Source organism: Cucumis melo, chromosome 11, assembly GCF_025177605.1.
Source record: "Cucumis melo cultivar AY chromosome 11, USDA_Cmelo_AY_1.0, whole genome shotgun sequence".
In the NCBI taxonomy this organism is placed as follows: domain Eukaryota; kingdom Viridiplantae; phylum Streptophyta; class Magnoliopsida; order Cucurbitales; family Cucurbitaceae; genus Cucumis; species Cucumis melo.
The window spans coordinates 3,165,688-3,180,065 of record NC_066867.1 but is presented as its reverse complement, the minus strand read 5'-3'; the positions used below and the strand labels follow the sequence as shown (position 1 = coordinate 3,180,065).

The 14,378-nt window shown below is 26.4% G+C and overlaps 1 protein-coding gene across 1 annotated transcript; it reads right to left on the bottom strand.

The window, feature by feature from the left end:
* Window positions 1-9,507: 9,507 nt before the first annotated feature.
* Window positions 9,508-10,499, bottom strand: LOC103497270 (auxin-responsive protein SAUR64). The gene has a single exon (XM_008459398.3). The coding sequence runs from the start codon at window positions 10,444-10,446 to the stop codon at window positions 9,835-9,837; it is 612 nt and encodes a 203-aa protein (XP_008457620.1). The 5' UTR covers window positions 10,447-10,499; the 3' UTR covers window positions 9,508-9,834.
* Window positions 10,500-14,378: the final 3,879 nt, after the last annotated feature.

Here is a 14,378-nt window from a genome sequence, read left to right as displayed (position 1 = left end):
GATTTTCAATTTTGTTATATTTTAAACAATTTATTAAATAATTCACAATAAATATTTTTAATAACAATTTGAATTTAAATTTTAGATTTTCCCCTAAAATAATGTCAAATATGCATACAAGATTTTTAATTTTTTTATATTTTAAACAATTTATTAAATAATACATAATATATATTTTAAATAATAATTTGAATTTATATTTTATAATTGTAATTATGCCTCAATGAATTTTTGAAATTATTTGAATCTTCCTCTTTCGGGTTTTATTTGAGAAAAAAAAAGAAGAAGATTGAGAGAGAGGGGGTAGCCGACGCAAGTGACAAACATTAGAGGGAGAAGATTTTTCTTGCAAACAAGAGAGGAAAAAAGTGCAGCCGACGAAAAAGAAGACATAGAAGTTTCGACAAGCGACGACGAACTTTTTCGAATAGCGTTTGACGGCGTCCAATGTTGGTCGTGGGTTTGTGGCGGGTTTCACGATGAGTTTCATCGTGGGTGTTTTGTTTTTCAGTCGTGGTTATTCTTGGGATTTGCAGTGGGTTGTTCGACATGCAAGTCTCCGATTAGAGGAGTTGACAAGAAGAAAATCTCTTGATCTGTGCCAAATGTATGAAGACTTTGAAAGGTTTGAAGAGGACGAAGCTGGAAGCTAGCTTCAGTCGTTTCTACCTAAACTTTTGAATGCTTGAACGCGCACGGTTTGAAAAAGATATGAAACGGCTACATAAATTATATGGACCTTTGATGGTGATAGGTGTTAATTTTGGATTGTGAGTTTTATTTAATTATAGGACATTTGGGGTTTATTGAACAATTGTATTTAGGATTCAAGTTTGTCACTTGGGTAGAGGCATTTAAAACATTGCTTTTGCAATTTTCTTTTCAGATTTTTCTGTTTTGCTATTTTGTCAATTTAAAAATAAATTTGTCATTTATCTAAAGTGAACTTCCTATTTTGTCATTCCTCTTGTCAACCCTAATTTCTTTCTTTGAAAAGAAAACTTTGTTATTAGCAAAAGTTTACATGGAAAATTGAATAAGTTGTAATTTGTATTGAGGAAGAAAAATAGAGAATATAGTAGGATACTCTTAACATATCTTCAAACTTTGGTCGTTTTTATAGATTAGTATTGTGTAACTAACGTTTATGTTCATAACTAGGTCATGCAAAGGCACTTTCAATGCACTACTGAGACTCTCACATGGTGTTGTTAGGTCTTCTATAGTACTACTACTAGGATCTTTATAGGTCCTTTGTAGTATTAATTACCAAGACCTCCATGGTACTACTAGGTCATCTGCAGAGGTCCTCCATGATATTGCTAAGGCCTTTAAGTATAGGTATCATGGGGTTCTCCATGGGTACACTACTAAGTTTTCTCATGGCTTTTGCAAAAGTCCATAATACTTCAATTAATGCGTGTTATTGGAGTCTTCCATGGGCTTTTCGAAGGACTACTTGTTGTCTTTCATGGTTCCTAGTAAGTTCCTCCATGAGATTGTTAGGTCCTCTAAGCTTCACCATCGTATGAACTCATCCGTTGATCCTTTAGGTTCCTTCAAGGGTACTATCGAGCTTCTTCACATATTTTTCTAAGATCTTTTATGGGTCATTTGAACTGGTTCAAGCATCCTACAAATTAAGCTCTTGGCAGCTCTCCGAGTTCTTTTATGGATCACCTAAGCTCCTAAGATCCTGCTGGCTCTTATATATCATATAATTAAGCTCTCTCATGAATTATCTAAGTTCCATATGGGTTCTACTAAGCTCTCCCATCGGTCCCAACCAATCCACTTAAATCAGTCTCCAAAGCCTTGGTGATTACTAATTGAATATCGGTTCCACTAGTCTTGGTCGCTAACTAGGCTTTTATCTTCGTACTTTAGCCTGTTATTTCTCTAAATTCTCAACCTTGGCCCACCTCAATAATTTTACCCATAAGAGCACGATGTCGTGGTAATTGACATGTATTTCTTTTCTAGAGATCGAAGGTTTAATTTTTTCTAATCTTGTTACCTTATCTTTAGTCTTTAATGATAATATAAGTTATGTTTTTTTAGTACAACAATTTTAAATTTCTTACTTCTTTATTAAGAATGTATGTCATACATTAGTATTAGTTAAACTATGCTTATTGGCTATATTTATATTTATCTTTTAAATGTTGAAAACCTTTTAATTTTTTAATTTCTAAACATCACTTAAAAGAAAATTTTAAGTTTCTACTCCCCATTTAATATTTTTGTTTTAATTAAGTTTGATTCTAAAAAAGTCTTTTATTTTGATGAACATAACAGTTCTCAATTAAATTTACAAAATTAATTTTAAATTATATATAATATTATTCAAACATATTCATACACCTTTATACTTCTCTTTTAATTCTATTTTATAAACATTATTAAAAACATGTGTTGTTTACTTAAAAAAAAAAACGTTATTAAATCATGATAATTTTCCTAAAATCTATTATAAATGACAATAACTGTTAATTAAATACAAAATATAGCAAAATTTTAAATTTTATCGACAACAGATATTGTAGTTTCTGTCAATGTCAACTACAAACACCTATTAATAGGATCTAAAAGTTTGTTATATTTTATTCATTCTAGTGTATTTAAAAATATTTTTAAGTTTTAAAATTTTACAGGGGAAAATGTTTATCTTTTTCAAACATGAAATAGTATGTGGATGCATGGCATGTGAGTCCTAACTAGTGACGAAGGAAGGATCATGGAAACTCCACATGATTGTAATATATACAACCAATTTTCTTCTCAAATTTAAGAACAATATATAAACTCTCACACTAAATAAATAAAACGGTCAAACTCTTACTTCAAATTATAAAATACTTATATTAATTCAGTGAACACTTTGTAATGAAAAACTATTTCAAATCAAAACACTCTTACAGTATATGTTTTTATTAATGTCAGGTTACCGTAAAAGATGAGTATAAAACACTTTGAACTCATAATTTAAAATAATGGTTATTGAAGGTTTAATGTGTGATCGTCGGAGTTGTCGGGAGTTGATCATAGGTGGTGGTGGGGAAGAGGTTGACGGTGGTGATATAGCCAAAGTTGGTCAACGAAATGGCGGTGTTATCCATGATAACGTTGTGGAAGTGAAGTAGATGATTTTAGAATGTGTTTTGATAATTTGAAGAATTATACGAGTCAGGGAGAGATAAGTCACTGTAAATGTTGATTTCATGTGATTATACTAATTCATTTATTTCATAACTCACTTTTTTAAAATCTATTTTTGATCTTAATACACATCATTAACTCAAAAGTTAGTGTTCGAATCCAAGTGAGAAAATATTCTAAAAAACACAATATTATAAAACGGTGGCTATAACTAAACTAACCATCACATGGATTAACTCAGTGGTCAATAATAGTTATGAGTTTAATATAAAACTAAGAGGAAATGAACGTAATTCATATTGGTATCTACCTTACCTAAAATTTAATATTTTACAAGTTTATTCTTTGACACTCAAAATATTGTAAAATCAAAGTAAATCGTTTTGTTCGTTTAGTCGAGATGCAATCAAACTAATATTTCTATATCATCATTTTATTTTCATATTGGCGTTTACTTTCACACACATAGAGTCGTTTACATCCTTTGCAACTTGTGGTTGAATAGTACTTTATGTAATATTCACTTGGCCCTTTATGTAACATCTAAACTATTATGTAACCATCCTTAAAGCAAGTGGTGTGTGTGTGTGTATATATATAACAGCAAGCTATTATTAATTTTAAATGAGGTGCCTCTCATGTTCCATTATTGTTATTGGTTGTTAGATCAAATATTTTTTTCTTGTTGGGATATAAAAATAATTATATGTAGATCATACATTTTCGTTTCTCGGATATACACTATCAACTTTTATGTATTAAGACTTTCGAATATAATCTAAAAATAAAATCGTAATTTTCAGTGAATTTTTATTTTACTTAAAAGAAATGTTTTGGAGATATGAACGAATATAATCGACACATTAAATTTTTTAAGAAATAGAGAAAGTTTAAAATATTTATTAGTGAAAACATTTCTTATTTCTTTTTTTTTTTTGTAAGAGCTTGAAATTAAAACCCTAGATTTTCCCTTCGTTACTTTTGAATTATCGATTGGATGATCATTAACTACATATTTTTCTTTTCTTTGATCAAACTATAAATGATTGTGTGATATCAATTAGATTTGATATATATTTAAATTTTTTGGGGTTAATTATTGACTATATTATCACTTCTTAAATCATAGGTTATATATAGAGACGTTAAAAATATGTAAGCCTGAATCGATTCATCCATATATAAAATTAACAACTAAACTATAAAATTATTTCATATGAATTATTTCACTATCATATGTGATATTTAATTACCCTCTCTATCTATTTATTCCTAAGAAATTGATTAAAGATATTCATATGAGTTTCATATATATATAAAATTGTATCATATAATATACTATCATTATCAATTAAAAAGAAAGAAAAAAAAAATTAAACAATGTCTATTCCTTCCAATCCAATTGGCTTGATGGTAAAGCCCTCTTTTGGATAAAAAGTTTGAGACTTTTTTTTTGGACAAATCACTCTCAATTTTTCTCTTTTTATGTCACACACTCCTAGTTAGTGGGTCTCCTTGCCATCATGACGACTTTTTCGTCTTTTTATCAAAAACACGATTGAAATACTCAATTATCAAATATTGATATTAAAGTTTATAAAACCTACACGAGTATCTAGTTTAATAAAATTAAAAGATCTAGTCAAGAATTGTGAACCTAATCTAGTCAAGAATTGTGAACCTAACTTAAAAAAAAGACATACCATCATGTCGAGAATACCGTATTACTAAATAGTAAATGATTTAAGACATAAAGAGGACGAAAAAACATAGTATTATCCTATGTTTTGATATTAGAAGTAGTACAATTTAGAAGACACATCACCAAATACGAAAAAGAAAAACATCAATAGCTATCACTATACAGTAAAATGACAATGACACCCACCTAGCTAGCTGGCATGCATGTAGTAATTAATATAAATTTGAAGCCACAAAAAGTAAATTTCAATGTCTAGAGGTCCTCACCAACAAAATTTTAAAAGTGTCAACATTTTTGAGCCATTTCAAGTGGAATAATACACATAGAGCATATCAACAAATTAATGTCTATGAAGCTTTATTGTCTATCTAATGTTGATGATCAACTCAATTTATATATATAGAAAAGGGCCTTTTTGTGAAATATTGTTAAAATACAAGGATAGATATAAAAATAACTGTAAAGGGTACGAGGTAGAGTCGTAATTTATATTTTATCTTAAAATTTATATTTTAAGTTCGTGTCAAATAACTCCTTTTTTTAAATATTCAATGTTGTATACAACAGATTTTGTATGGGATTAAAGTATGATATCGATATTATTAATACTATGGATATACCATACAATATTAATGTCGATAGATAATTTTATAATTAAAATACTATAGAAATTATTTAAATAACCAAGACATGGATTTAAATATTATGTATTGACGTGTTTATTGGGATTAATAGATGGTAATTTTTAAATGTTTTATGTATATTTATAAAATATAGAAAAATTATTGTAAATAATAAAACCGTTATAAAATATTTACAAAATTTCAAAAGAAAAATAGACTTCTCTCAACCATCGATAGGCACTAATAGAATAGCAGTGATAGATCTGAAATTTTAGAATTTTTACATACTTCTAAATGACTCAACGTAGAAAAATATTTTTCATTGTAATCTAGTTTAAACCATTATCACAGTATAAAATCTTTAACTTTTCCATCATTTGCGTCAAAATCAAAATTATGTTACATCAATCTTTTTGGATCGACAAACATTTCTTTTACATTATCTTGTTAACTTTTTTAAATATATATATATATATATATATATATATATATATCATTCTATAAATTTTTAAAAAAGTAATATTATTATTATTTCGATACTTTCGACTTTTGTTTACTTTAATCTTTGTAACTTTAAAATTGTTTGTTTTGATTTATATATATACTTTTAAAAACCAGATCATTTTGATCAAGTAAATTAGTATTTTAAATCTACTCATTTTCCAATTAAATGTAAAGAGTACTCTTTTTTAGTTGGATGTGTGGGAGGGTTTACTTGTCTATGCCTAAGGAGGTTGAGTTATATTCAAGTTAGAGATACATAATAATTATTATGGTTGATTATCTAATTAATTAAGATTCAAGTTTTTTTTAGTATAAATTAGGGACTAGACATTTTAACCACGGATCTCTTATTTGCATGTCGACAATAGAGATGGCATGTTCACAAGTTAGTGAGATCTAATAATTATGGTTGATTCTCTAACTAGGGTTAGTTTTTCTCAGTATATAATTGAGGTGAGGTATTTGAATCACGAATTGCTTGTCAAAACAATATAATAGAGTGATAGTTGAGCTAAATTTTGTTGAAGGTCGATAAAAGGAAGAGTAAATAATGTATTTATTATTTTATTTTTTATTAATTAATTTATTATTCTTTTTTAGCCTTGAGTTTGGCCGTGATTTAAGGCCTAAAGGTCTAATAGATTATGTTTAGAAAAAAATAAATTTACCTAATTTCATCTGCCACACACTCTCTAGGGATTTTTTTTAAAAAAAAAAAATTACCACATCCACATGTTATGATATTAAATTTTTCTCGAACATGTCGATATTTTCATCGATACATTTTAAATTTTCATGGATTCACACAAATAAATCGATATTTTTTTAATTTATAAAAATTTATAAAAAAAACAAATGACAAAATGCTACTAATGTGAATATAATATAAATAGTAACGTATTAACTTATCTAAAAAAGCATAAAATATTTGTTCATTAAATATTATATATGTTTTTGTTCAACTCCGGGTTATTATAACTTTCATGAATATTTATCGCTATAAATATTTTGTTAATATTTTCATGGATTCATTTGAATTGACGTTGATATTAGTGCAAATTAGAGGTTTACATTTTTAGCTTTTAAAATTTTAATTAATGATATAATTTTTGAAAAAGTTAATTTCTACTCGAGTAAAGAAAAGAAAAGGGAGTGAATGATTAATCAAAATAATATTATATCCTAAGGTGGGTGTGTGGAGCCATTTGGATTTGATCACTATGATAAATCTCTTTTTATTACCCTTCTAACCGACCTTTACACCTTTTAGGTCATTCGGATCGGGTGAATTGAAATGGAAATAAGATTGCTGGTAATTAAGGATGTCGGAGAATCATTAAGTCTGAAAATAAGATGGCTAAGAATTAAGGATGTCTGGGTTTGATTGTGCACGAAAACATTTATAGGAATAAACTCTCTTTGTAAAATTAATAATGAAAATTCTCTAAAATTTTAATATATTAATTGATAAACAAGAAACGTAATTCAAATTTTTTAAAGAAATAATTATTTAATAATTAAATAATAATATTAATTAAACTATTAATTACTAATATTTGTAAAATGATAGTTTAATTATTAGTAATTGTAAAATCAGCAATTTGATAATAATGTATTAATCAATAAGATAATAAATAAATTTTAATTAATCAATGATAACCTAATTATAAGATTATTGAGAAATAAATTCATATTATATCGATCTTGATGACTATTAAATAACTACAAATATAATTAATTAATTAATAGTGTTATTGTTCTTTACCATTTAAAAATAAGTATGAGTATATATTAATTTATTAAATTAGGGTACTTAAGTATGTTCACTATAAAGTAATTTTATAAACCACAAATTTAATTTTCATTAATTATTTTAAATCAATTAATTTTAATAACATATAAAATAAAAAAGAAAAAGAAAATTTATTAAAAGAGAATATAAAGATGGTGGACAAAAAAGAAAACCAATCATTTTGAATAGGTATAGTTCATGGACGTAAATGATGTATGAGGATAGTTTATTTTTATGTTCGGCTACAAAATCTTGTACTAAACAAGGGTGTGTTTATTTCATATCCATTCTCACTCTTATTCTCTTTCCAATTTCTGATGACTTTTTTTTTTCGTATTAAAAATTTAATCTCTATGATTTGAAAAGAAAAAAGATAGTCACCCTATCATTTGGTAAAACCGTCGTAAATAGAATTGAAAGTTTTTGTAGCTTGATTGAGACATTTTTGTAGTTTGATCAATTTGAATAATTTTTTACGTTTCTTTATGTGGTTTAATTTATCGATTAATTCGTGAGATATTTGTTGATTTAGTTTGAAGTTAGTATTAATTTCACTACGTATTCATGTTCATAAAGTTGTTTGTTGAGTTAAGTACTATACCGAAACATAGATTATCGGTTCTTTTCTAGAAAAAATATCACTTCTATAATTACATGGATGGGTATCAGATATTCAACCTCAAGAAAAAACATCATCTCAATCACTATTAAGCTAAAGCTTACTTAGGGGAAAAAAAGTAGTGAACAATAAATCCTTATTTTTAATGTATTCAACCCATTAAACCTCAATTCAAATCGTAAAAGTTAACAAGTAAACTAAGTTATCATTATAACACAATAATTTTGTTTAGGAACCACCAAAAGTAGTCTTAGCCTTATAAAATGTTTTTAAAAAAATTAATGAATGATGTTGATTGACCATCTAGTGAAGTTCATGATCATCGAAAGAAAAATAATACTTACTACCTCTTAAACTACATCTATCTTTATGCAGTTCAATGAGTTATTCAACTACATTTTCGTAATCGTCTCACCATTTTTTTTTTCTTTCTTTTGATATTTATAGAAGAGGATATTGCTCAAAAACAAAATGATTGGTTCATAGTAAAGTTAAATTAAAAATAGAAATTGCAATTATTATCATTTTTTAAGGTTTGCTAATGTAAGCACATAGAAATGCTTTACTTTACTTTACTTTTACACACTTTTTTAAAACAATTTTTTCAATGAAAAAAAAGAAAAAGAAAAAAGGTAAGCCTTTTGTTGACTTTAATACCCACTTGTCTTATCTTATTTAAATCACTTTAATCACATACTAATTATTGTTAATAACATTACATAATTTTCCTTCTAATTCACTCGAATTGAATCTAAATTAGTTATATTAAATTTTAGGAATCTTTTTAAAAATAACAAAATAAATTAAAATATTTACAAACTATATCAAAAATTTAAATTTACTGTCTTTTTTTACAATTTTTCTAAATTTTAGATAGATTATTTTTAAATACAACAAAATTAACTAAAATATTATAAATACCAAATAAACTAAGAAAATAATAGACATTAATTAATAGTATAGCAAGTTTTAATTTTTCTAAAAGAAAATTAAATTTATCAAACATGAGATCATTGAAATATTTGAGCAAAGTGATGGTGAAAATCTGGGAGTTTGGATGCTCGTTCCTATCAATTAACATCTTAAAAATCGAAATTAAGAATGATACTTAAAAAAGGAAGATTTCATCTATACTTTTCTTCAATTAATTTCTAGTAAGAAAAGTTAATGGAAGCCTCTCATTAGGGCATTTACAAGCTATAAAAGAAAGAGGAATTAAAGAAAAAAAACCAACCTCCAATTCGACGCCGTTAATGGCCGTCTCTCCGGCCAAATCTGACCGGAGGAGGACCCCTAGCTTCAATATAAACCGATAATTTTATGGCTATGATATTTGTTAGCACATAAAGTAAAAGAGAAGAAGTTTATCGACACACCGCAACTCGATTCATCGATCCTCCCAGTCGACTCGGCGGCAACTCACCTCGACAACTCTTCAACAAACGGATTTATTATCGGAAAATCCATACAGTAAAGGACTCGATTCGCCTAAGAACTCGAGGTTTTTACTTCTAACGTCTTCGTCGCATCGCCTTGTTAAATCCTTAAGATTCGAAGTTCGCGATGTGTTACTCAACTCAGAACGAGCCACGACTCGGAGAACCTCTTCGAAGACCGATTCGTCGCAGGGAAGAGCCAGAGGACCTCGGGTTTCGAAGCCGTATTCTTCTTCGGCTTGTGAGAGTAACTGACGGAAGATCGGATGGTTGAGAAAGGTTGTGGGGACGATGAATCGACGGCAGCCGGTGCCGACGCAGACGGCGATGTGACCGGCGGGAACGTCGGATGGAGGTGCTCTAGATGCAGCTACGCGTGCTTTTTTGCGCCAGTGTTGTAGCATTTGACGGAGGCGGACAATGCGACGGATCTTGTGGCTTTTTGAGGTCTCCGGTGACATTTCGGTTTTCTCCGGTGAGAAGGTGATTGAAAAAGAGAAACGATAAAAGCGCTTTTTGTTGTAGTGCGTTTGCGGGGTTGTTTCGTTTTTGGGGATTTGAAGGAGCCTTAATAAGTACAAGAGTACCAAACTGCCCTTCATATTCAACATATTTACCCTCCTTGTTTTTTCTTTTAAACTCTATTACCTCAAAATGTCGATATTTCATTTCATTTTGGTTCTTAAATTTTGATATTTATTTTGTTTTAATCTTTATAAATATTTTTAATAAATCTTAAATTTAGATTTAATCTTTCAAATTTAATTCTTGTGAAATCGACTAATAGTAATAATTTTCAGATAAAAAATAAATAAAGATAAATTATCGAGAATATAACATTTTTTATAAAATATTTACAAAAAAAAATCAAGTTTAATTAATTTTGTTTTTAGTGGTATTTTTCTATAAGGATAAGTATTTTTTTCGATTTTTTCTATTTTTGAAAAAATCTCCAAAAATATATATATAATATGATTTCTAAATAGGTAATAAAAAGTTTAAAAGATCAATCATAAGTCGTAGGAGGGACTAAAATTGGTCATTTGAAAATACATTAACCAAAATTCTTAAATCAATTTTAGATTAGAAAGACTATATGGTATTTTAACGTGTTCTAATTACATTAGTAAATTTTTAATGCTTATCTTTTTATGTTCCACCATTCTTTTATAATATAATAGAAATGCATATATACCAATAAAAATTTAAGAACCAAATGGTGTTTTAATATATGGTTTGTTGTTAAATTTTTCAATTTTGTGTTAAATAGGTTAGAAGTTTTATATTACATCTTTAATATATTCATCATCTTTACAAAAATTGACGAATGTACTAAACACATAAATTTAATTTTTTTTTCTAATATATTATCTAATTTAAAAATTTGAAAAACTGAAAGAATTACAAATTTTGAACATTTTTTTCCAGATTTGTAGGGTTGTTTTGAAAAGAATAATTCAATTGCCTATTAAACACTTTTAAAAACGATTAAGTTTGTGATTTTAATCTCTCTCTTTTTTTCTATTAAATTAAAATTTGAGTGTTAAGTTTTAGATTTGTATCAAATAGATTCTTACCTTAAATTTAAAATTTAAAAATTTAAAAATTTATCAGACTTGTTAAGAATATTTTTTAAAAAAATTTATAAGTCAAATATAATTTTCTTTAGTGTTTGAAACCTATTTGATTTATGGGTTAAGTATTTAATAATAAATAAATAAAAGTATATATACATATATATATATATTGGTAGTTCAACAAGAAGTGGTCTTTTACAATATTTTTTTACTTCCCTACTATCACTAGAAATTAAAAAATGTCTGAAAAATTAATTAAAAGGCGTCACAAAGAATCACCATTCAAGAATATTACGAGATAGTTACATGAGGAGTTTTCAAAAATATCAAAAAAATTTATGATAATAGAACCTATGTCACTACTTTTTATAAATTGTAAAAGTAGCAAATTTAAAAGTAAATAACTCTATGGTATATTTAGTTAATTGTCAAATATGAAAAAAAGATGTGCTATAAGCTTTTTTTTTTTTTCTAAATTTTTTTTATCATCTGATATAATTTTCCTAATTACATTTGTGTAAAACATCATCAGATAAATTTTCCTTCTAGTATGAGTTTTTATTTTGTTACGATATTCGAGTTAGAGACTAGAAACTCTTATCTAATGTGAGAAAAAACTACATCGTATTACTTCACCAATGGGTCTCTATTTTGTTGCCTGCGTTTTTTTAGCAATATATATAAAAAGTATGGTTAATAAAAATAATAAAATTACAATTATAAAAAATGTGTAAACAAAGAAATAAAAATAGAAAACGAAAACAATTATCAAATTGATAAATAAATATTCAAACAAATAAGTTTCTTTCATGTGGGTTTCCAAGTACTTCATGCTGGCATATCATATTTTTGGTATCTTTGGATGAATATATGTTCATATTTAAATTATAAACATGTAGTTTAATGTCACATTATGAAGCATGCTTTTATTTTTATTTTCCCCTATTATAAAGATATGAATTAAATAATATCACTCATTTATATCTTAAACTAAAAGTTGCCTATTATAAAAAAAAAAATAATAATAATAAAATAAAAGACGTTGAAATACGAAGATCGAACTTTTCATCTCAAGAATGAATTAAATTAGTTCATGTCAATTACCGTTGACCTCCCATAACATGTGATGTTACGAAAATTCATAAGATCTTAAATCATAACGAGGTGACTATCATAGATTGATCAGCTTATTTCTTCTAGTTCGTTTGTATTTAAAAAAAATGTTGATAAAAATATTATTGTTTACCCTTTAACAAATATAAAAACACATGACTTTAAAATCAATAAAAGTTGTTCTAATAATAAAATAATAAAAAAAACATAAGAGCGAGATTGTTGTCGAAATTAGTAAGTTTTGAAATACATTAAACACTAAGAAAACCAATTTAGTATAACGCTAAATGTGCTTGAAAATGATCCAGTCGACCAACTTTAGACTCTATTTACGTGTAGATGTTAAGAAAACTCGAAAGATATTATATTAGTGAGTAATTAAAAAAAAAACAAAATTTAAACTTTATACTAACACTCATTTCATTCAACATTTGACACGTTAAACAATTATTACTTAAATACTTCTTTTATGACAAGTAGAACGAAGATACTAGAAATTTCTCGTGTCGTTTAGTAATCCCATCAACTTCCTACTTCTATCCTCACAATTCCCAATAAAACTATTAACCGTTTCATTATTAAAGTCCATCACTATATACTTATTTCTCAATGATCCATTTTATTTTTATGTGCCATCACTATCAAAAATTAATAGCTTAGTTTTGTTTCGAATAAATCTTAAATTTAGTCTCACGGTAAGTTTGTTGTTTATTTTTAAGAAATCTTTTCTTATCTTTGACATTTTTAGTATAAATTTTATTAACATATTCATATTATTTGAGTTATTTCATATATAATAAAACTATAAACTTATTTACAAAATAGCAAGAAAAAGTCTTCTTTCATTAAAAAGACTTTGATAAAAGTTAATTTTTGAAAGACTATATAAATACAATAATTAAATTAAAGTGACATAATTAGGATTCTTTTAAAACCTTTATTTTGGAAAAAGAAAAAATAAAAAAAAATTTCCCTCAACCCATCATTCTTTGTCTGCCAAAATCCCTTCTTTTAATCATAAAAAGATATTTTTAATTTTTTTTCTTTATTTAAAATATAGATGGTAATAAATACTAAAATGGAAATTAGTTGAAATTTTACCAAATATGTATTGTTTTGTTTCTCTTAATTTGGTTAGTGTGATTAAACTGCCTAATTTAGACCCAACATTAATTTTTCTTTGTTGTCATTGTCATTTATTTGAATTTTGTTTACTCCATAAAGTTTAGAAATATAATAATAATAAATAGATTACTTTCAAATATACAACATTCTTCAATTTTTTTTTCAAAATTAAAAAAAAATAAAAAATTCCATAGTTTCAATAATTTTATTTATTTGAATTCAAACATATTTGGAGTTGAAATTTCGAATCTCCCACTAATTTTATATTATTCTACTATGACAAGAGGTTTGCCTAGTAATTTGAAACCACTAAATTTAGTAACATTTGTTTGTTTGTTTGTTTTTTTTTCTTTTACATAAAAAGTGACACATTTTTCCTTATTTCATGGAACATATGGTTTGTTTGTCCCCTCTTGTAATGCAACATTTTCAATTTCATACAATTTACATTTGCACATTGTAAAGTTAAATTTTTTATATATAAAAATATGGGGTATTCTCAAGAGTATAATAAAGCGGTAAAATATTTACGTTTAGAGAACAAATTTGAAAATGGAAAAAGCACACAGTTCTACAATGAAAAATACAAAAAATACCCGTTAATTACACTGTCAACAGCGTGTCATAAATTTGGTATATAATTGTTAAATTTGGCTATTGTTTAGTATACAATCGTTTAGATTTGATCAATTAGATTTGGATAGCCAAATTTAGATACTTTTCTCAAG

What these genes read in the sequence shown, in the direction of transcription:
- LOC103497270 (XM_008459398.3), bottom strand. Translation starts at nt 10,446, where the DNA reads ATGTTGAATATGAAGGGCAGTTTGGTACTCTTGTACTTATTAAGGCTC.